Source organism: Ranitomeya variabilis, chromosome 3, assembly GCF_051348905.1.
Source record: "Ranitomeya variabilis isolate aRanVar5 chromosome 3, aRanVar5.hap1, whole genome shotgun sequence".
Classification (NCBI taxonomy): Eukaryota; Metazoa; Chordata; class Amphibia; order Anura; family Dendrobatidae; genus Ranitomeya; species Ranitomeya variabilis.
The window spans coordinates 760,080,120-760,104,120 of NC_135234.1; the positions used below are offsets into that span (position 1 = coordinate 760,080,120).

At 43.1% G+C, this 24,001-nt stretch overlaps 1 protein-coding gene across 8 annotated transcripts in view; it reads left to right on the top strand.

Moving 5' to 3' along the window:
* Positions 1-23,584, top strand: part of GDPD4 (glycerophosphodiester phosphodiesterase domain containing 4) — a 66,041-nt gene extending 42,457 nt beyond the window's left edge. For 7 of the 8 annotated variants that reach the window (XM_077298714.1, XM_077298715.1, XM_077298711.1 and 4 more), the window contains exons 10-16: positions 2,664-2,814; positions 3,389-3,610; positions 5,076-5,233; positions 10,196-10,343; positions 10,448-10,530; positions 17,415-17,494; positions 21,898-23,584. In XM_077298714.1, coding sequence (XP_077154829.1) covers positions 2,664-2,814; positions 3,389-3,610; positions 5,076-5,233; positions 10,196-10,343; positions 10,448-10,530; positions 17,415-17,494; positions 21,898-22,001 — 946 coding nt within the window. In that variant the 3' untranslated portion in view covers positions 22,002-23,584. The remainder of the gene's footprint in view (positions 1-2,663; positions 2,815-3,388; positions 3,611-5,075; positions 5,234-10,195; positions 10,344-10,447; positions 10,531-17,414; positions 17,495-21,897) is intronic. The other variant, XR_013224124.1, reaches the window with a different exon arrangement.
* The last annotated feature ends 417 nt before the right edge of the window (positions 23,585-24,001 follow it).

Below are 24,001 nucleotides of genomic sequence, written 5' to 3' on the forward strand. Positions count from 1 at the left end.
GGTTACATACAGGGTTATAGATATCGTTTACAGTAAACTAATTTACAATTACAGACTGGTACAGAGGGCGAGGACCCTGAGGGCAGAGGACTTACATTCTACGGGATAATGGGGAAGAGACAGAAGGTCGGGGGTGCGGCAGCTCTGGCGGTGGTGAGGCGGCAGAATGGTTATTGCAGGCTGTAGGCTTTCCTGAAGAGATGGGTTTTCAGGTTCCATCTGAAGAATCCAAGGGTGGTGGATAATCGGACGTGTTGAGGCGTGGAATTCCAGAGGATGGGGGATATTCGGGAGAAATCTTGGAGGCGGTTGGGTGAGGAGCGAATAAGGGTACCGTCTCACAGTGGCACTTTGATCGCTACGACGGTACGATCCGTGACGTTCCAGCGATATCCATACGATATCGCTGTGTCTGACACGCAGCAGCGATCAGGGACCCTGCTGAGAATCGTACGTCGTAGCAGATCGTTTGGAACTTTCTTTCGTCGCTGGATCTCCCGGTGTCATCGTTGGATCGTTGTGTGTGACAGCGATCCAGCGATGCGTTCGCTTGTAACCAGGGTAAACATCGGGTAACTAAGCGCAGGGCCGCGCTTAGTAACCCGATGTTTACCGTGGTTACCAGCGTAAAAGTAAAAAAAAACAAACCGTACATACTCACATTCCAGTGTCTGTCCTCCAGCGTCTCAGCTTCTCTGCACTGTGAGCGCCGGCCGGCCGGAAAGCGAGCACAGCGGTGACGTCACCGCTGTGCTTTCCGGCTGGCGCAAACAGTGCAGAAAAGCAGAACGCCGGGGGACAGACACCGGAATGTGAGTATGTACGGTTTTTTTTTTTTTACTTTTACGCTGGTAACCACGGTAAACATCGGGTTACTAAGCGCGGCCCTGCGCTTAGTAACCCGATGTTTACCCTGGTTACCCGGGGACTTCGGCATCGTTGGTCGCTGGAGAGCGGTCTGTGTGACCGCTCCCCAGCGACCACACAACCACTTACCAACGATCACGGCCAGGTCGTATCGCTGGTCGTGATCGTTGGTAAATCGTTACGTGAGACGGTACCCTAAGTGTGGAGGAGAGAAGGAGGTCTTGGGAGGATCGGAGATTACGTGAGGGAAGATATCAGGAGATTAGTTCAGAGATATATGGAGGAGACAGGTTGTGGATGGCTTTGTAGGTCAGTGTTAGTAGTTTGAACTGGATTCGTTGGGGAATTGGGATAGGGAGCAGTATTATAGTAGTTATATTCTTGTACATAGGGGCAGTATTATAGTAGTTATATTCTTGTACATAGGAGCAGTATTATAGTATTATATTCTTGTACATAGGAGCAGTATTATAGTAGTTATATTCTTGTACATAGGGGCAGTATTATAGTAGTTATATTCTTGTACATAGGGGCAGTATTATAGTAGTTATATTCTTGTACATAGGGGCAGTATTATAGTAGTTATATTCTTGTACATAGTGGCAGTATTATAGTAGTTATATTCTTGTACATAGGGGGCAGTATTATAGTAGTTATATTCTTGTACATAGGGGCAGTATTATAGTAGTTATATTCTTGTACATAGGAGCAGTATTATAGTATTATATTCTTGTACATAGGAGCAGTATTATAGTAGTTATATTCTAGTACATAGGGGCAGTATTATAGTAGTTATATTCTTGTACATAGGGGCAGTATTATAGTAGTTATATTCTTGTACATAGGGGGCAGTATTATAGTAGTTATATTCTTGTACATATGAGCAGTATTATAGTAGTTATATTCTTGTACATAGGGGGCAGTATTATAGTAGTTATATTCTTGTACATAGGGGCAGTATTATAGTAGTTATATTCTTGTACATAGGAGCAGTATTATAGTATTATATTCTTGTACATAGGAGCAGTATTATAGTAGTTATATTCTTGTACATAGGGGCAGTATTATAGTAGTTATATTCTTGTACATAGGGGCAGTATTATAGTAGTTATATTCTTGTACATAGGGGGCAGTATTATAGTAGTTATATTCTTGTACATAGGGGCAGTATTATAGTAGTTATATTCCTGTACATAGGAGCAGTATTATAGTAGTTATATTCTTGTACATAGGGGCAGTATTATAGTAGTTATATTCCTGTACATAGGAGCAGTATTATAGTAGTTATATTCTTGTACATAGGGGGCAGTATTATAGTAGTTATATTCTTGTACATAGGGGGAGTATTATAGTAGTTATATTCTTGTACATATGAGCAGTATTATAGTAGTTATATTCTTGTACATAGGGGGCAGTATTATAGTAGTATTATTCTTGTACATGGGCCGTATGATTGCAGGAATATGTCTTTACTAAGGTCAGGACAGCTATTATTATCCAATCCTTGTGCTTCGTTAGACAATAACAGGTAATTATCACCAGACTGTTTCTGGTACTTGTGTTTTGGTTCCACAGTTCATGGTTTGTATTCAGTAACACTATTCTGGGTGTAGATTTTGACACTGAGCTGATTTATGCCACATTCCTAATTCAAGATCCCTAACAAGTCCGTCACGGTCACTGTATAATTGGTCGGTTCTGTGCTGCCCTTGTAGCTTTCGTCCGTTGCTCAGTGCATATGGTCGGCGACTAATCCCATAGTTACGGCTAAGCAGTGTAACGTTCTTACCTTCCAGTTCCGACGGCGTTCCTTTCCTAATGCACGACAGCACTTTAAAGAGAACAACAAATGTGGACGTTGTGTTTCCCAACTTGACTAAAATCAATGCTGCCTTCTTACCTTGGGATATGCTGGAGAATCTAAATGCTGGGAAGTGGTTCATACAGGTAATGCCAATGTCCTGTGTACATACAGCAGTGCCAGGCTCATTTAAAGGGTAATATGATCAATTACAGTATGATTCAAGGTGTTGTCGAATTTTTTTTCGGATATTTCTTTTTTTTCTGCAACTCAATTTCAGCTTTGTTGTATAGACTAGGACAGAATGAGCAGAGTCATCTCATAATCTTTAGAGGGTGGGAAATGTACAAGGGAATTTCCATCTCAGACTTTTATGTGCTATCAGCAGGATATAAGTTTATGGATATAATATTGAGAACAGAGCTCCGTTGCACGCTGCTGTGATTGGGGAGGTGACTGAGCATGCTCGGCTTTCTACATTAACTTCTATGAACTTTACGTGGGCTTTTTATCACACTGATTGTAATTTAAAAGAGAATTCCACTGGTCTTTGTCCTGACCCATCATGGTGACATATCAGGAGTTCATAATGGAGATTTTCTATTTTTCCTTTTATGCACTGTTTAATATAGTGGTACTTTATTGCGAGATAGTAATATTTTATTTAAAGTTACTGTGGAGTAGTGAGTTTACTTTAATACTCACTTTCTTAATCCCCAGAAACCACCATTTTCCTATATGGGATCCTTGTCTAATGAAGACCAGCAGACAGCCAGGAACCAGACCATTTACAAACTGGTAGATTTCCTAAGACTCGCCGACCGCGCCAATAAGACGGTTATCTTTGACCTCTATCGCCCTCCGCAGGATCATCCCTATCGAGAAACTTGGATTAACCGGACATTGGAAGTCATCAGTGAAGCTGCAATTGATCCAAAACTGGTACATAGATGTCAAAAATGACTCTATATTGTATGATAAAGTACTAATATATCATCTTAAAGGGATAGTGGCAATTATGCTCTAAAATATAAATGTTATAGAGCTTTTCTCATTGAATAAAATGATGTCCCTGCTGTTCATTTGGGATTACTTTTTCTAAAGTGATACACAATTTTTCCATTAGTTTAAGTACGAGGGCGCTGTTGTATTGGAGTCTATGGAAAGTACTAGTAACTAATGGTGGTGAAAAGTGGTACTGCAGGAGGAGAAGTAAATTCCTGTAAGATTTATTGATGCTTCGTAGATTTTATACAATAGCCCAAAAAGAATAACAGAAGAGTTGTTCATTGGCATAAAATCCTCCCCCCAAAAACACACAATTATATGTTTGTTTTTTAATAATTTTGTTAATTTTTTTCACGTTTAGTTTTTGTTGATTTTACCCCAGTACTTTTGTTGTGGCGGCCTGGGTGTCACGTTTTAGTACCTGTTGGTGATTTCTAATATCAGAATAATCACGTGTGGGGTTTATGACAAAGCTCTCCATGTTGGCACCCTTGAAATTGTTCCAAAAAATGAAGTATTTTTCCCAGAAAATTATTGCAGTTACAAATGTTTTGTTATACGCAGGTTTATTTCCTTTGTGTGTTGGAACCACACAAAAAAACAAAGAAAAAAGGCAAATTGGACATAATTTCATACAAAACCCCCAAAAATGAGCCCGATACAATTGTTGGCACCCTCAGGTTAATATTTGGTTGCACCCTTTGGAATAAATAACTGCACTCAATCGCTTCCTATAACCATCCACAAGCTTCTTACACTTGAGATTGTGGCTATTTTTGCAACAATTTTGGTTCCTAAGTCCTTAGATAGTTCTCTTCTTCTTCTCTTCCTGTTCTCCATGCTTAATGCGTCACACACTGACGCACAATGCAAAGATTGCGTCACCTTCTCCCCTTTTTATCTGGCTTCAGGTGTGATTTTCATATTGCCCACACCTGTTACTTGCCATAGGTGAGTTTGAACAAGCATCACATGCTCGAAACAAAGTTGTTCAACCATAATTTTGGAAAGTAGCCAACAATTTTGGGGTTTTGTGTGAAATTATGTCCAATTTGCCTTTTTTCTTTGTTATTTTTGTGTGTTTCCAGTACACGCAAAGGAAATAAACATGTGTAATAAAAATGTGTAATTGCAATAATTTTCGAGGAGAAATACTTAATTTTCGTGAACAGTTTCAAGAGTGCCAATACTTTCGGCCATGACTGTATTTTGACAGACATAAGCGGGGTCGATAAAATGGGACGAGTCCAAAAGCGGGACTGCGTCCTCATTGGCCACCATCTGGCCCCACAGCCCGATCCTATGGTAGACAGTTTACTATATGTGTACTCCTTGATGTCTGTCAAAGTGCCCGGATCACCTCTGACCTGTCCCATGTCCTGATTATCATTTTTTTTAGGTTTTATGGCTGCCGAACGACATGAGACACTTCGTACAGTCCGTGCACCCTGGTTTTCAGCAGACATTGGGCTTCAAAGCGAATGTCGAAGACCTTGTCAGCCATCACATCGTGAAGTTGAACCTGCCGTACAGCGAGATGTCCCAGCGAGACATCAGGTGGTTGCTACAGACCGCTCATTATAACTTCTGCCTTATTACTCTATTCTTAAAGGGGATCTCCATTGTTGGGATGCTCTGATTAGATAATGGAATGACAGCACTCCAGAAAGCTTATCCTCCTCTGTTGTCAGCACAATGGTCCGATTGTCAATCTGGAAGCCAATGATAAACTGCCTAGTAACCAGTCTTTTATATGAGGTTGTCAGGCAGCACATCCCTAGTAACCAGTCTGTCCTAAGTCTTCACAACAAGGTTGTGAGCAGAAAAGGGGCCATTAATTTTGTTCTATTCTCAAAGTGTCTGCTTGATGTCAGTAAATGGGAAGAGTTCAGGCAAGTGCCAAGGCCCACAGTGCTTGCAGATACTGGCACCCAAGTTTAGCCCTTTAGATGCAGTTGTCAATCATGAAAAAAAAAAGCATTTAAGAGGTTAGATATAGGGAGCGATGCCCCTTCTGATGCCTATTGGCCCCCTGAGTATGATTTCCGATGGCATTGTCATGGGGACTGGGAGACTTCTGATGTTTGTACACCTAGACATCACAGCTTGTACAATATTGTAGTATATTTTACTCGCAATCAAGTTTACAGATTCAATTCCCCTAGAAAAATATCAAAAAATAAATAAAAAATGCATTTAAAAAATAGAAAAGTTTACATCACCCTCTTTTCCCAGAACAAAATTCAAATAATAAACTAAATAAATATATATATATATCTATATATCTATATATATATATATATATATATATATATATATATATATATATATAAAGAGAGAGAGATTTGGAATTAGTGGCAAATTAATAAAATATTGTGATTTGTGAAACGAAAGAAAAAAAAAAATCATGGCAGAATTGCTGTTTCATGTGGACCCTATAAGGGTACCAATAATATCTACTGCTTGTACCTCAAACAACAAGCCTTCATACATTGATCACAAAAAATGTAAAAATCTGTAGTGTTTGTAAAACGTGGAGGAAAAATCGAAAGTGAAGAGGATCGCACTGGGACTTTGTCACCAAAACGCTCTACATAACCCTGGAACGGTCCCTGAATGGAAACTTTGTAAGTTACATCGAGGGGCTGAAACCTGTACAGGCCTAATTGTCACCCAACGGACGGCCATGGCCCCTGCCCAAAACATTGCCGGGTTGCTAGGTGACCAGATGCTTCGACCTCCTTTGCTGTGACTATGGCCGGGCTGGTTTGGACCCAGGTTGCTAAGACAACCAGCACCTGGGGTTGACGTTGGGCCTAGCGGCCTACTTCACGGGGACGCGTCCTTCCACCATGTCTTGCCTGATACTTTGAGCCTGACCTCGGCCTTGTTCCTTATGGTCAGATACTTATTGATAATCACCCGGTTTTGCCCCTTTTTTTGACGATTTCCCTGCCTCGTCCTTGGTTATTTCACATCCTCACTGTTCTCCTGGTGACAACCCTGGCGATGGCGCTACTTCCACCGATCCGATAGACCTACCGCGATCTCACAGTTTGGTTGCTAGGGGTTCATTGCCTAACAACCATAGACTTGCATATAAGGTTGTCACTGTAACCTAGCAACCAGAATCTGTGTATAGTGAATGAGCTTCTCTGACCTCCCTGACCCCGTCCCTTTAATATATAATCACCGGTAAAAACATTGCATGTTATACTGTAGTAACAGTGCCGCAGTGTTAACATGACGCTCAGATGTGCAGAACACAAGTCTGACATTACCTCAGGATTATATAACGCCGGCCATGTTTATGCAGAAATCTATTTTCAGCCGGTTTGTTTGCTGGCAGCGACACAATGATAATGCTGATTATCCACACGGCCATACAGCCCCAGTACACGGCCCCCCGCTGTGTATAACAGCCCCTTGACAGTAATAGTCGCCCACGTGCACCTGGCTCCCGAGACGTCCAATGACACGAGCAGAGAAAGTCAACACGGATTACCCCACTGTGTTACTGTCACATCACCCTGCGAATAAAAAGTCACAATAAGGAGCAATATCAGCTCCACTGGGAACATTCATAGCAAACATGTACTGTAATATAATAGGTAATGACAGTATCCATGAGTACAAAAATATATGAAGAATGTAAAAATGTAACTACCATAATACTGCTCCTATGTACAAGAATATAACTACCATAATACTGCCCCTATGTACAAGAATATAACTGCTATAATACTGCCCCTATATACAAGAATATAACTACTATAATACTGCCCCCTATGTACAAGAATATAACTACTATAATACTGCTCCTATGTACAAGAATATAACTACTATAATACTGCTCCTATGTACAAGAATATAACTACTATAATACTGCTCCTATGTACAAGAATATAACTGCTATAATACTGCTCCTATATACAAGAATATAACTACTATAAAACTGCTCCTATGTACAAGAATATAACTGCTATAATACTGCCCCTATGTACAAGAATATAACTACTATAACACTGCCCCTTTGTACAAGAATATAACTACTATAATACTGCCCCTATGTACAAGAATATTACTACTATAATACTGCTCCCTATGTACAAGAATATAACTACTATAATACTGCCCCAATGTACAGTAATATAACTACTATAGTACTGCCCCCTATGTACGTACAAGAATATAACTACTATAATACTGTCCCCTATGTACAAGAATATAACTACTATAATACTGCCCCTATGTACAAGAATATAACTACTATAATACTGCCCCTATGTACAAGAATATTACTACTATAATACTGCTCCCTATGTACAAGAATATAACTACTATAATACTGCCCCAATGTACAGTAATATAACTACTATAGTACTGCCCCCTATGTACGTACAAGAATATAACTACTATAATACTGCCTCCTATCTACAAGAATATAACTGCTATAATACTGCCCCTATGTACAAGAATATAACTACTATAATACTGCTCCTATGTACAAGAATATAACTACTATAATACTTCTTCTCTGTACAAGAATATAACTACTATAATACTGCCCCTATGTACAAGAATATAACTGCTATAATACTTCTTCTCTGTACAAGAATATAACTACTATAATACTGTCCCCTATGTACAAGAATATAACTACTATAATACTGCCCCCTATGTACAAGAATATAACTACTATAATACTGCTCCTATATACAAGAATATAACTACTATAATACTGCCTCCTATGTACAAGAATATAACTGCTATAATACTGCCCCTATGTACAAGAATATAACTACTATAATACTGCCCCCTATGTACAAGAATATAACTACTATAATACTGCACCTATGTACAAGAATATAACTACTATAATACTGCTCCTATGTACAAGAATATAACTACTATAATACTGCCCCTATGTACAAGAATATAACTACTATAATACTGCCCCTATGTACAAGAATATAACTGCTATAATACTGCTCCTATGTACAAGAATATAACTACTATAATACTGCTCGTATGTACAAGAATATAACTACTATAATACTGCTCCTATGTACAAGAATATAACTACTATAATACTGCTCCTATGTACAAGAATATAACTACTATAATACTGCTCCTATATACAAGAATATAATTACTATAATACTGCTCCTATGTACAAGAATATAACTACTATAATACTGCCCCCTATATACAAGAATATAACTACTATAATACTGCACCTATGTACAAGAATATAACTACTATAATACTGCTCCTATGTACAAGAATATAACTACTATAATACTGCCCCTATGTACAAGAATATAACTACTATAATACTGCCCCTATGTACAAGAATATAACTGCTATAATACTGCTCCTATGTACAAGAATATAACTACTATAATACTGCTCCTATGTACAAGAATATAACTACTATAATACTGCTCCTATGTACAAGAATATAACTACTATAATACTGCTCCTATATACAAGAATATAATTACTATAATACTGCTCCTATGTACAAGAATATAACTACTATAATACTGCTCCTATGTACAAGAATATAACTACTATAATACTGCTCCTATATACAAGAATATAATTACTATAATACTGCTCCTATGTACAAGAATATAACTACTATAATACTGCTCCTATATACAAGAATATAATTACTATAATACTGCTCCTATGTACAAGAATATAACTACTATAATACTGCCCCTATGTACAGTAATATAATTACTATAATACTGCTCCTATGTACAAGAATATAACTACTATAATACTGCTCCTATGTACAAGAATATAACTACTATAATACTGCTCCTATGTACAGTAATATAATTACTATAATACTGCTCCTATGTACAAGAATATAACTACTATAATACTGCTCCTATGTACAAGAATATAACTACTATAATACTGCTCCTATGTACAAGAATATAACTACTATAATACTGCCCCTATGTACAAGAATATAACTACTATAATACTGCTCCTATGTACAAGAATATAACTACTATAATACTGCTCCTATATACAAGAATATAATTACTATAATACTGCTCCTATGTACAAGAATATAACTACTATAATACTGCTCCTATATACAAGAATATAATTACTATAATACTGCTCCTATGTACAAGAATATAACTACTATAATACTGCCCCTATGTACAGTAATATAATTACTATAATACTGCTCCTATGTACAAGAATATAACTATTATAATACTGCTCCTATGTACAAGAATATAACTACTATAATACTGCTCCTATGTACAGTAATATAATTACTATAATACTGCTCCTATGTACAAGAATATAACTACTATAATACTGCTCCTATGTACAAGAATATAACTACTATAATACTGCTCCTACATACAAGAATATAACTACGATAATACTGCTCCTATGTACAGTAATATAATTACTATAATACTGCCCCTATAATAATGAGCCATATAAATAAAGCGATATTGATTCTTGTATTTCTTTTAGTGAATACGCCGCCGCCAATATAACCACCAACCTGTATGTGATCAGCGAGCCGTGGCTGTTCTCCTTGGCTTGGTGCTCTGGAGCTTATTCTGTCACCACTAATTCTGTACACGCGCTGAAGAAGATGCAGGAGCCGATGTTTCTCTTGGTATTTTATAGTTTCAGTTATTATATATACAGTTTTTGCTCCTTTATGTCTGAGGCTCTCGGACTCTCCGGCCCCCGGTCATCTCCTCCTTTCTTGTCTCCCAGACCCCGGATCAGTACCAGCTGATGTGGATTCTCACTGACGTAGTTTCTGCCTTGCTGATAACACTCATCTTTGTGCTGCACTGGTGAGTCCGACTCGTCTGATACTTGTTTTCATGCTCCCAATTAAAATATCATCTCCAAACCTTTGCTCCGATACATAGGGGCAGTTAGTGACCCTCCAAAAAACCCATTAGATATATATTGTTGAATCGTACAAGGATTAGCTGAATAGCATCTAGGAATTCATGGTAATATGCCCCGGTGGTCTTCTTGGTAATATGCCCCGGTGGTCTTCTTGGTAATATGCCCCGGTGGTCTTCTTGGTAATATGCCCCGGTGGTCTTCTTGGTAATATGCCCCGGTGGTCTTCTTGGTAATATGCCCCAGTGGTCTACGTCGGGAAAAGGGTAATTGCAGATATCATTGGTGGTCTAGGACAGTGTAAGGATTAATGTCGACTTCCCTGGTGGTCTGTAGCCACTGATGACATGGCATTGACCCCCAGGGTATGCCTCCTTGGGTACTGGAGGGATAATGCTGGGTTCCCTGGAGGTCTAGGGTAGTAGAGGGGAAATATTGTTTTCCCTCTTAGTCTAGACTAGGGCAAAGATAATATTTGTTTTACTGGGGGTCTCATGTAGCGTTAGCAATATCATAATGATTTTCCTGGAGGTCTAGTGTAGTGAACAGGTAATAATTGTTTCCCAGGTGGTTTAAGGTTGTGGAAAGGGTAGTAATACTTTCCCTGGTGGTCTAGGGTAGTGGAGGGGTAATACTGGTTTCCTTGGTCGTCTAGGGTAGTGAAGGGGTAATACTGGTTTTAACTGGTGGTCTATAAAGGTGGAGGAGTAGCACAAGTTTCCCTGGCGGTGTAGTGTAATGGAGGGGTAATACTGGGTTCCCTGGTGATGTAGTGTAATGGAGGGGTAATACTGGTTTCCCTGGTGGTATAGTGTAATGGAGGGGTAATACTGGTTTCCCTGGTGGTATAGTGTAATGGAGGGGTAATACTGGTTTCCCTGGCGGTGTAGTGTAATGGAGGGGTAATACTGGTTTCCCTGGTGGTGTAGTGTAATAGAGGGGTAATACTGGTTTCCCTGGTGGTGTAGTGTAATGGAGGGGTAATACTGGTTTCCCTGGTGGTGTAGTGTAATGGAGGGGTAATACTGGTTTCCCTGGTGGTGTAGTGTAATGGAGGGGTAATACTGGTTTCCCTGGTGGTGTAGTGTAATGGAGGGGTAATACTGGTATCCCTGGTGGTGTAGTGTAATGGAGGGGTAATACTGGTTTCCCTGGTGGTGTAGTGTAATGGAGGGGTAATACTGGTATCCCTGGTGGTGTAGTGTAATGGAGGGGTAATACTGGTTTCCCTGGCGGTGTAGTGTAATGGAGGGGTAATACTGGTATCCCTGGCGGTGTAGTGTAATGGAGGGGTAATACTGGTTTCCCTGGCGGTGTAGTGTAATGGAGGGGTAATACTGGTTTCCCTGGTGGTGTAGTGTAATGGAGGGGTAATTCTGGTTTCCCTGGTGGTGTAATGGAGGGGTAATACTGGTTTCCCTGGTGGTGTAGTGTAATGGAGGGGTAATACTGGTTTCCCTGGCGGTGTAGTGTAATGGAGGGGAAATACTGGTTTCCCTGGTGATGTAGTGTAATGGAGGGGTAATACTGGTTTCCCTGCTGGTGTAGTGTAGTGGAGGGGTAATACTGGTTTCCCTGGTGGTGTAGTGTAATGGAGGGGTAATACTGGTTTCCCTGGCGGTGTAGTGTAATAGAGGGGTAATACTGGTTTCCCTGGTGGTGTAGTGTAATGGAGGGGTAATACTGGTTTCCCTGGTGGTGTAGTGTAATGGAGGGGTAATACTGGTTTCCCTGGCGGTGTAGTGTAATGGAGGGGTAATACTGGTTTCCCTGGTGGTATAGTGTAATGGAGGGGTAATACTGGTTTCACTGGTGGTGTAGTGTAATGGAGGGGTAATACTGGTTTCCCTGGGGGTGTAGTGTAATGGAGGGGTAATACTGGTTTCCCTGGTGGTGTAGTGTAGTGGAGGGGTAATACTGGTTTCCCTGGTGGTGTAGTGTAATGGAGGGGTAATACTGGTTTCCCTGGTGGTGTAGTGTAGTGGAGGGGTAATACTGGTTTCCCTGGCGGTGTAGTGTAATGGAGGGGTAATACTGGTTTCCCTGGCGGTGTAGTGTAATGGAGGGGTAATACTGGTTTCCCTGGTGGTGTAGTGTAGTGGAGGGGTAATACTGGTTTCCCTGGCGGTGTAGTGTAATGGAGGGGTAATACTGGTTTCCCTGGTGGTGTAGTGTAATGGAGGGGTAATACTGGTTTCCCTGGTGGTATAGTGTAATAGAGGGGTAATACTGGTTTCCCTGGTGGTGTAGTGTAGTGGAGGGGTAATACTGGTTTCCCTGGTGGTGTAGTGTAATGGAGGGGTAATACTGGTTTCCCTGGTGGTGTAGTGTAGTGGAGGGGTAATACTGGTTTCCCTGGCGGTGTAGTGTAATAGAGGGGTAATACTGGTTTCCCTGGTGGTATAGTGTAATAGAGGGGTAATACTGGTTTCCCTGGTGGTATAGTGTAGTGGAGGGGTAATACTGGTTTCCCTGGTGGTATAGTGTAATGGAGGGGTAATACTGGTTTCCCTGGTGGTGTAGTGTAATGGAGGGGTAATACTGGTTTACCTGGTGGTATAGTGTAGTGGAGGGGTAATACTGGTTTCCCTGGTGGTGTAGTGTAATGGAGGGGTAATACTGGTTTCCCTGGTGGTATAGTGTAATGGAGGGGTAATACTGGTTTCCCTGGTGGTGTAGTGTAATGGAGGGGTAATACTGGTTTCCCTGGTGGCGTAGTGTAATGGAGGGGTAATACTGGTTTCCCTGGTGGCGTAGTGTAATGAGGGGTAATACTGGTTTCCCTGGTGGTGTAGTGTAATGGAGGGGTAATACTGGTTTCCCTGGTGGTATAGTGTAGTGGAGGGGTAATACTGGTTTCCCTGGTGGTGTAGTGTAATGGAGGGGTAATACTGGTTTCCCTGGTGGCGTAGTGTAATGGAGGGGTAATACTGGTTTCCCTGGTGGTGTAGTGTAATGGAGGGGTAATACTGGTTTCCCTGGTGGCGTAGTGTAATGGAGGGGTAATACTGGTTTCCCTGGCGGTGTAGTGTAATGGAGGGGTAATACTGGTTTCCCTGGTGGTATAGTGTAGTGGAGGGGTAATACTGGTTTCCCTGGTGGTGTAGTGTAATGGAGGGGTAATACTGGTTTCCCTGGTGGTGTAGTGTAGTGGAGAGGTAATACTGGTTTCCCTGGTGGTGTAGTGTAATGGAGGGGTAATACTGGTTTCCCTGGTGGTGTAGTGTAATGGAGGGGTGGTACTGGTTTCCCTGGTGGTGTAGTGTAATGGAGGGGTAATACTGGTTTCCCTGGTGGCGTAGTGTAAAGGAGGGGTAATACTGGTTTCACTGGTGGTGTAGTGTAATGGAGGGGTAATACTGGTTTCACTGGTGGTGTAGTGTAATGGAGGGGTAATACTGGTTTCCCTGGTGGTATAGTGTAATGGAGGGGTAATACTGGTTTCCCTGGTGGTGTAGTGTAATGGAGGGGTAATACTGGTTTCCCTGGTGGCGTAGTGTAAAGGAGGGGTAATACTGGTTTCCCTGGTGGCGTAGTGTAAAGGAGGGGTAATACTGGTTTCACTGGTGGTGTAGTGTAATGGAGGGGTAATACTGGTTTCCCTGGTGGTATAGTGTAATGGAGGGGTAATACTGGTTTCCCTGGTGGTGTAGTGTAAAGGAGGGGTAATACTGGTTTCCCTGGTGGTGTAGTGTAATGGAGGGGTAATACTGGTTTCCCTGGTGGTGTAGTGTAATGGAGAGGTAATACTGGTTTCCCTGGTGGCGTAGTGTAAAGGAGGGGTAATTCTGGTTTCCCTGGTGGTGTAGTGGAGAGGTAATACTGGTTTCCCTGGTGGCGTAGTGTAAAGGAGGGGTAATACTGGTTTCCCTGGTGGTGTAGTGTGATGGAGGGGTAATACTGGTTTCCCTGGTGGTGTAGTGTAATGGAGGGGTAATACTGGTTTCCCTGGTGGTATAGTGTAATGGAGGGGTAATACTGGTTTCCCTGGTGGTGTAGTGGAGAGGCAATACTGGTTTCCCTGGTGGTGTAGTGTAATGGAGGGGTAATACTGGTTTCCCTGGTGGTGTAGTGTAATGGAGGGGTAATACTGGTTTCCCTGGTGGTATAGTGTAATGGAGGGGTAATACTGGTTTCCCTGGTGGTGTAGTGTAATGGAGGGGTAATACTGGTTTCCCTGGTGGCGTAGTGTAAAGGAGGGGTAATACTGGTTTCCCTGGTGGCGTAGTGTAAAGGAGGGGTAATACTGGTTTCACTGGTGGTGTAGTGTAATGGAGTGGTAATACTGGTTTCCCTGGTGGTATAGTGTAATGGAGGGGTAATACTGGTTTCCCTGGTGGTATAGTGTAATGGAGGGGTAATACTGGTTTCCCTGGTGGTATAGTGTAATGGAGGGGTAATACTGGTTTCCCTGGTGGTGTAGTGTAATGGAGGGGTAATACTGATTTCCCTGGTGGCGTAGTGTAAAGGAGGGGTAATACTGGTTTCCCTGGTGGCGTAGTGTAAAGGAGGGGTAATACTGGTTTCACTGGTGGTATAGTGTAATGGAGGGGTAATACTGGTTTCCCTGGTGGTATAGTGTAATGGAGGGGTAATACTCTTTTCCCTGGTGGTATAGTGTAATGGAGGGGTAATACTGGTTTCCCTGGTGGTATAGTGTAATGGAGGGGTAATACTGGTTTCCCTGGTGGTATAGTGTAATGGAGGGGTAATACTCTTTTCCCTGGTGGTATAGTGTAGTGGAGGGGTAATACTGGTTTCCCTGGTGGTGTAGTGTAATGGAGGGGTAATACTGGTTTCCCTGGTGGTATAGTGTAATGGAGGGGTAATACTTGTTTCCCTGGTGGCGTAGTGTAAAGGAGGGGTAATACTGGTTTCACTGGTGGTGTAGTGTAATGGAGGGGTAATACTGGTTTCCCTGGTGGTATAGTGTAATGGAGGGGTAATACTGGTTTCCCTGGTGGTGTAGTGTAATGGAGGGGTAATACTAGTTTCCCTGGTGGCGTAGTGTAAAGGAGGGGTAATACTGGTTTCCCTGGTGGTGTAGTGTAATGGAGGGGTAATACTGGTTTCCCTGGTGGTGTAGTGTAATGGAGAGGTAATACTGGTTTCCCTGGTGGCGTAGTGTAAAGGAGGGGTAATTCTGGTTTCCCTGGTGGTGTAGTGTGATGGAGGGGTAATACTGGTTTCCCTGGTGGTGTAGTGTAATGGAGGGGTAATACTGGTTTCCCTGGTGGTATAGTGTAATGGAGGGGTAATACTGGTTTCCCTGGTGGTGTAGTGGAGAGGTAATACTGGTTTCCCTGGTGGTGTAGTGTAATGGAGGGGTAATACTGGTTTCCCTGGTGGTGTAGTGTAATGGAGGGGTAATACTGGTTTCCCTGGTGGTATAGTGTAATGGAGGGGTAATACTGGTTTCCCTGGTGGTGTAGTGTAATGGAGGGGTAATACTGGTTTCCCTGGTGGTATAGTGTAAAGGAGGGGTAATACTGGTTTCCCTGGTGGTATAGTGTAATGGAGGGGTAATACTGGTTTCCCTGGTGGTATAGTGTAATGGAGGGGTAATACTGGTTTCCCTGGTGGTATAGTGTAATGGAGGGGTAATACTGGTTTCCCTGGTGGTGTAGTGTAATGGAGGGGTAATACTGATTTCCCTGGTGGCGTAGTGTAAAGGAGGGGTAATACTGGTTTCCCTGGTGGCGTAGTGTAATGGAGGGGTAATACTGATTTCCCTGGTGGCATAGTGTAATGGAGGGGTAATACTAGTTTCCCTGGTGGTGTAGTGTAATGGAGGGGTAATACTGGTTTCCCTGGTGGCGTAGTGTAATGGAGGGGTAATACTGGTTTCCCTGGTGGCGTAGTGTAATGGAGGGGTAATACTGGTTTCCCTGGTGGCGTAGTGTAAAGGAGGGGTAATACTGGTTTCACTGGTGGTGTAGTGTAATGGAGGGGTAATACTGGTTTCCCTGGTGGTATAGTGTAATGGAGGGGTAATACTGGTTTCCCTGGTGGCGTAGTGTAAAGGAGGGGTAATACTGGTTTCACTGGTGGTGTAGTGTAATGGAGGGGTAATACTGGTTTCCCTGGTGGTATAGTGTAATGGAGGGGTAATACTGGTTTCCCTGGTGGTGTAGTGTAATGGAGGGGTAATACTGGTTTCCCTGGTGGTATAGTGTAATGGAGGGGTAATACTGGTTTCCCTGGTGGTGTAGTGTAATGGAGGGGTAATACTGGTTTCCCTGGTGGTATAGTGTAATGGAGGGGTAATACTGGTTTCCCTGGTGGTGTAGTGTAATGGAGGGGTAATACTGATTTCCCTGGTGGCGTAGTGTAAAGGAGGGGTAATACTGGTTTCCCTGGTGGCGTAGTGTAAAGGAGGGGTAATACTGGTTTCCCTGGTGGTGTAGTGGAGAGGTAATACTGGTTTCCCTGGTGGTATAGTGTAGTGGAGGGGTAATACTGGTTTCCCTGGTGGCGTAGTGTAATGGAGGGGTAATACTGGTTTCCCTGGTGGTGTAATGGAGGGGTAATACTGGTTTCCCTGGTGGCGTAGTGTAATGGAGGGGTAATACTGGTTTCCCTGGTGGTGTACTGGAGAGGTAATACTGGTTTCCCTGGTGGTGTGATGGAGGGGTAATACTGGTTTCCCTGGTGGTGTAGTGTAATGGAGGGGTAATACTGGTTTCCCTGGTGGTGTACTGGAGAGGTAATACTGGTTTCCCTGGTGGTGTGATGGAGGGGTAATACTGGTTTCCCTGGCGGTCTTCTGTATTGGGTGGTTAATACTGGTTGATTATGAGGATCTGTGTATTTTCTGTGGTTTTAGGTGGAGAGAAAGGGGCTTCTCATGTTGTCCTGAAAGTAATGAAGTTCCCGACAGTGGATTCTACAACACGTTCAAAACAGGTAAGTGAGCCGGAGCGCCGTGTGCACAGGGCCACTAAGGAGACATGGCGGCTGCAAGGTAATGTAGCATGTCAGTCTTGTTCTATGTAGTTCTGTGCAATATATGCTTAGATATCTTCTGCCTCCTCCTCCTCCTGATGGAGATGCTTCGCCCCTTAGCCCCAACTCTATAGAAACCATCAACAAGAAGGCTGATGGTGCTGATCATCACTTATCCTAGCCGCCTTCTCGTTTGGTCATGTTCCTATTTACAGGTTTTTTTTCAGCAGGTTTCCTCTCCAAATGCGAATGAATGGCACAGCCCCTTCACATATTATGATGTCTCCACACACAGTATGATGCTCCCCACAACCCCCCACATAGTATGATGTCTCCACAACCCCCCACACACAGTATTATGGATGGCACAGCCTCTTGCACACACCAGGATATCTCCACACACAGTATGATTATCCCACAGTCCCCTGTACACAGTATGATGCCCCCGCAACCTTCTCACACAGAGTATGATTATTCCAGTCCCCTGTACACAGTATGTGGTCCCCACACACAGTATGATGCCCCTGCAACCTTCTCACACACAGTATGATGTGCCCACACACAGTATGATTCCACAGTCCCCTGTACACAGTATGATGTGCCCACACATAGTGTGTACAGGGGACTGTAGGATCATACTATGATGTCCCCACACACAGTATGATGATTCCACAGTCTCCTGTACACAGTATAATGTGCCCACACACAGTATGATGATTCCACAGTCTCCTGTACACAGTATAATGTGCCCACACACAGTATGATGATTCCACAGTCCCCTGTACACAGTATGATGTGCCCACACATAGTATGATCCCACAGCCTCTGTACACAGTATGATGTGCCCATACACAGTATGACGATACCAGTCCCCTGCACACAGTATGATGTCCCCACACACAGTATGATGATTCCACAGTCTCCTGTACACAGTATGATTTCCCCACACAGTATGATCATTCCACAGTCCCCTGTACACTGTATGATGTGCCCACACATAGTATGATCCTACAGTCCCCTGTACACACACTATGATGTCCCCACACATAGTGTGATGATTCCACAGTCTCCTGTACACAGTATGATGTGCCCACACACAGTATGATGTGCCCACACATAGTATGATGATTCCACAGTCCCCTGTAAACAGTATGATGTGCCCACACATAGTATGATGATTCCACAGTCAGTCCCCTGTACACAGTGTGATGTCCCCACACACAGTATGATGGTTCCACAGTCCCCTGTACACAGTATGATGTCCCCACACATAGTATGATGATTCCACAGTCCCCTGTACACAGTGTGATGTCCCCACACACAGTATGATGATTCCACAGTCCCCTGTACACAGTATGATGTCCCCACACATAGTATGATGATTCCACTGTCCCCTGTACACAGTATGATGTTCCAACACACAGTATGATGATCCCACAGTCCCCTGCACACAGTATGATGTCCCCACACACAGTAAGATGATTCTACAGTCCCCGTACATAGTATGGTATCCCCACACACAGTATGATGTCCCCATGGCCTACCACACAGAGTGTGATGCCCCCACTACCCATCCCCAACACTGTATGAAGCTCCTACAATTCCACCACAGAGTATAATGCACCCAAATCCCCCCATACATGAATGGCACAGACCCCTTCACAGCACAGTATGATGTCCCCACACACAGTATGATGTCCCCTTATGCAGTATGATTCTATCACACATGCCCTCAACCCCCCTACAGAGTATAATGACCACCATACACAGTATGATGAATGGCACAGACCCCTTCACACCATGGTATGATGTCTCCACACACAGTATAATTCCCCCACACTCCCCCACACACAGTACTATGCTATGTCCCTACAGCCCCCCACACACAGTGTAATGTACCGACAACCCCCCCACGCACAGTACTATATTCCCCTACAGCCCCCCACACAGTATAATGTTCCCCCAGCCCCCCATATGCAGTATGATTCCCCCACAGTCCCCCGACACAAGAAGTGACTGACAATAAAAAAAACCATAACTACTCACCTGACCCGCCTTCTCCCGGCATGCTGCTGCGGTCTGTGCAGTGTCCAGACTGAGGTTCTTTATCTAGAGTTGTTATTGAGATTCAGACACCCAGGCTGAATGGTGGAAGAGGGGGCGACAGACCCTCCACCATTGTATTCAATTGTATGTGTCCTGAAAATGCAGATATTGTTGAAATCACGACGCTGGGTGAGGTGAGCGGCCACGTGCTGTGGTGGCATGCCACTGTTTCCAGCCTTTTGACTATCAGTGGCCGCACTTTGTCCAGGTCTGGGCTTGTGGCTCGTTTTGTACCGTGACTAATGGAAAATGGAGGTAATCTCGGAGACATTACATAACACAACCTCGCTGCGCAGTCTGATTCCCTCTGACCTGTCTTTGGATTTGGCCTTTAAAAATAAGAAAAGTTGGGATTTTTGAAAATGGAATTTTCCTTGATGCATTAGGCCCCATCTTCCCATATGTGAATCATCTACACAGGACAACTACCCCTGGGGCTATTCCTAAATGATATACCCCTGTGATATAGGCAGAGCCGGCGTAGCACAGATATGGAGGATATGACTACTTCCTACGCGCCAACCAGGAATCACCGCAAAGAAAGTAGCGCCTCCCCGCCTCACCAGGATTTTCATTGCCCTGGTGTCTAGAAGGAGGGAGAGGGACATGGACGTAGCGGTGCTAGTTGAAAAGGGGCAGTTATGTAATTACAAAAATCACCCCGATCTCCCGTTAGTTGGCTGGTATTGGCCACATAGATCACGGGGGGTATGCGGCCTGACCCCCTGAGATCTTGGCTACTCAAAGTCAAGCACTCAAAAACTCGTAAGGGCGCGATGACATTGATTTTTATTTTTTTACATACTTTAAGCCTTTTTCAGACTTTAGAAGCCTCTTGTGTTCCCTTTAAGAGCTTCTAGAGGACATGTAGTGTTGATATTTGCACTTGAAAGAGCGAGCGGCCGCGGCAGGTTATTATCTACGGATCCATTAGAGAGGCGGCAGCTCTCCCCTTGTCTGCTCGGATCTGGAGATTGACGCGGAGAGGCTGAAAGGATCGGTACATTGTGTTCTGCTGTAATCACAGAGCTGTCACACTGTAGCACAACCGCTCCAAAAGTTCATCAGAAAATGGAAAAAAAAAAAACACTCCATGCTTAAAGCGAAACTTTACTTTTCCACTAGACGTTGATTTCAGGACAAAAAGGAAAATTGTTAGGTCCAAGGATCCCAAACTGCCACCATAAGGCTACATTCTCCTATTACTCCAGTACAACAAAGTCCCTGATGTCCCCAAAAAACTTTTATTTGTAAAAAAAAAAAAAAAACCTTTAAAACAGCAGTTTGTCTTATGTTAATTAGCCAGGATTAGTCCTTGAAGCCTCGCTTTCCCCAGACTAGTCTGGCCTCAGTTCCTGATCTCTCTGGAGGCATTCTTCACCTTTTTACGCTTCATTCCAGCACGGCACATGTGCATGTTGTTTGCTGTAAGCATCCCTTCGTGAGCATGTGATCCAAAGTAAGGTAAAAAAGATAGTTTATTTTAATCAATACATATAAAGCAACACATGATAAATGATAATATCAATGGCAGAACTATTTTATTGTATGGATGTGATTTCTGATATATTTGTGAGATGTAGTCATTGGATACATTGGCTTTCTTTTGACATCATCTTTTTGCATGCCCGTTTCAACTGACACATTGCAATCACCACTAAGGGGCGCTTAGGAGCCCACTAAACTCTTATTTAAGATTTTGTTAAACACTGTGCAGTAAGCTATTGAGCTCCCTCTAGTGGTGGATGCAGGTAGGTAGAATTATCATTTAGATCTATGGGTCCTATCATCATTTGCGGGGGGTTTAGTAATATTTTTGTTTTGTGTTATTGATTGACAGTTTTAGCACCAAATAAACTTGGAAAAAGGCACAAATGATAAGAAGTTGGCACAAACAAAAAGAGGTCAAAATGCCCAAAACAGGCGCACATGTAATAATGAATCGGCCCATAATGTTGATTAACTTTGTAAAGATTGTACTGATTTTGAGCTACATGGTTTCTTTTCCAATCACATCCAAATCTAACTTCAGTATTCAGAGAGCAGTGCATGATGTGAGCGATTAAATGCACTTTCCCTTTAAATGTACGTGATTAAGTATTGTAAGAGTGCTTTGTTACATTGCCATCTAGTGGTGAGATATGGTAATGGAAGCAACAACTTCTGAGCCAACATATTGAGAGTGGCGCTAGCCCACGGATAAGAACTATTGGTCATCAGCTTTATCTCCTGTCTCTGTAACCTTTTTATCCCCACAGAGATAGACATGTCGATATCAGAGGACAGCTACGTCAGAAGTCTCCCAACCACCCCAAGTGCCAGACCCAATGATGAACACAGGGTCTCTGGCGAGATTGCCTGAGAGAATGACACAGAAAGCCCAGAACCGCCAATGATGCCAGTGACAGCAAAGACCAACCATGCCCAGGTCCATATAGAAGTTGTACCCCCTCTGTGACATTACCACCCATGGACTAGACTAAAGCAAGTTCTGGGACAGACGAAGAATGAACTGGTGCCCAACTTTCCAAAACTGGTGCCAGTAAAGAGGGATGGGTATAGTATCATGACAATTCAACACTCTGATCCCACATACAAAAGCCCTCCAGGCAAAACTATTGGCCCATAGTGCCGGCCTCAATATAGTCCTGCAGTGTCAGATTCATTGTGGTGCCCTCAGTGGCAGCATTATAATAGTCCTGAAGTGTCAGATTCATTGTGGTGCCCTCAGTGGCAGCATTATAATAGTCCTGAAGTGTCAGATTCATTGTGGTGCCCTCAGTGGCAGCATTATAATAGTCCTGAAGTGTCAGATTCATTGTGGTGCCCTCAGTGCCAGTGTCATAATAGTCATACAGTGTCAGACTCATTCTGGCACCCATGGCGGTACCCACAGTACCAGCCTCATGATAATCCTGCAGTGTCAAGACTCATTCTGGTGCCCTCAGTACCATCATCATAATAGTCTTGAAGTGTCAGATTCATTGTGGTGTCCTCAGTGCCAGCATTATAATACTCCTGCAGTGTCAGACTCATTCTTGCACCCATGGCGGTACCCACAGTACCAGCCTCATGATAGTCCTGCAGTGTCAGACTCTTTGTGGTGCCCTCAGTGCCAGCATCCTGATTATACTGATGAGTCAGACTAATTGTCATGCCAACGTAGTAACAATCCTGTTTTTGTCAGACTTATTGTGGTGCCATCAGTGGCAACCTCATCATAGTCCTGCAGTGTCAGACTCTTTGTGGTGCCCGCGTAGTAACAGTCCTGTTGTGTCAGACGGATTGTCGTGCCATCAGTGCCAGTGTCATAATAGTCCTGCAGTGTCAGACTTGTTGTGGCACCCATAGCAATGCCAACGTGATCATAGTTTTGCATTGTCAGACTCATTGTGGCACCCATAGCGGTGCCCAAAGTGCCAGCCTGATCATAGTCCTGCATTGTCAGACTCATTGTGGTTCCTACAATGCCAGAGTCATAATAGTTCTACATTGTCAGACTTTTTGTTGCTCACAGTGCCAGCATTATAGTAAATGCACAAACCCGTTCCAGCTTTGTTCTCAGCAATAAGAAGTGACACATGAGCTGCTCATCAGTGGTCGCTGACATCCTCTTTTGATGCTGACTGCTGTCACTAGAAGGGGCTGTGTAGCCAGACGTCTCCATCACTGATGACCACTTCACAGTGCTGTCCCTGCAGGCAAGGAGGAGCCATTTTGCACATTTTTCATTGTCACGATTGATTATTAGAAAATATTTATTGACTCAGTAAACTAGAACCAATTAGTGTCCCTAGAGCCCCGGAATCAGATGACTATAAGCAGGGGCCCTCAGACAAGTGACAACAAACAATACTATTGCACTTGTTTAAGTATCCCTTGACAAATGTACCAAAAACTGTGGCTCGATATATGCCGGAGAGCCCCCAAGTCCAGGCGCACCATCCCCCCCAATTCCTATCATATGTTCTGCCATTTCGCTAGATCTTGGTCATATGAGGCCCGGAGTCGCCTGTTCTTGTATGTATACTGTATATAGCACCAAAGACTGACTTCTGAATATGCTGGGAGTTATAGTTCCCCAGGAGCTGGTGAGATGTGGGTCTTGTTAAGCCGATATCGGGCAAGGTTTTCTATTCTATTTTTATGTAGATGACGACTTGTATTTTGTATGGTTATTGTGGCATTTGTATTATTGCAAAGAAGGACATTTATAGTGTCAGGCACAATTTTTTTTAATATTTTCTCTTTTTCATCAAATTAGAAAATGATCATGTTTGAGGTTTTACTGGCAGATCTGAAGTGAAGAAGCTGCTGCTTAGAGCAATAATGCAATTTCCTGTAAAGACTCGTCTGATGTGA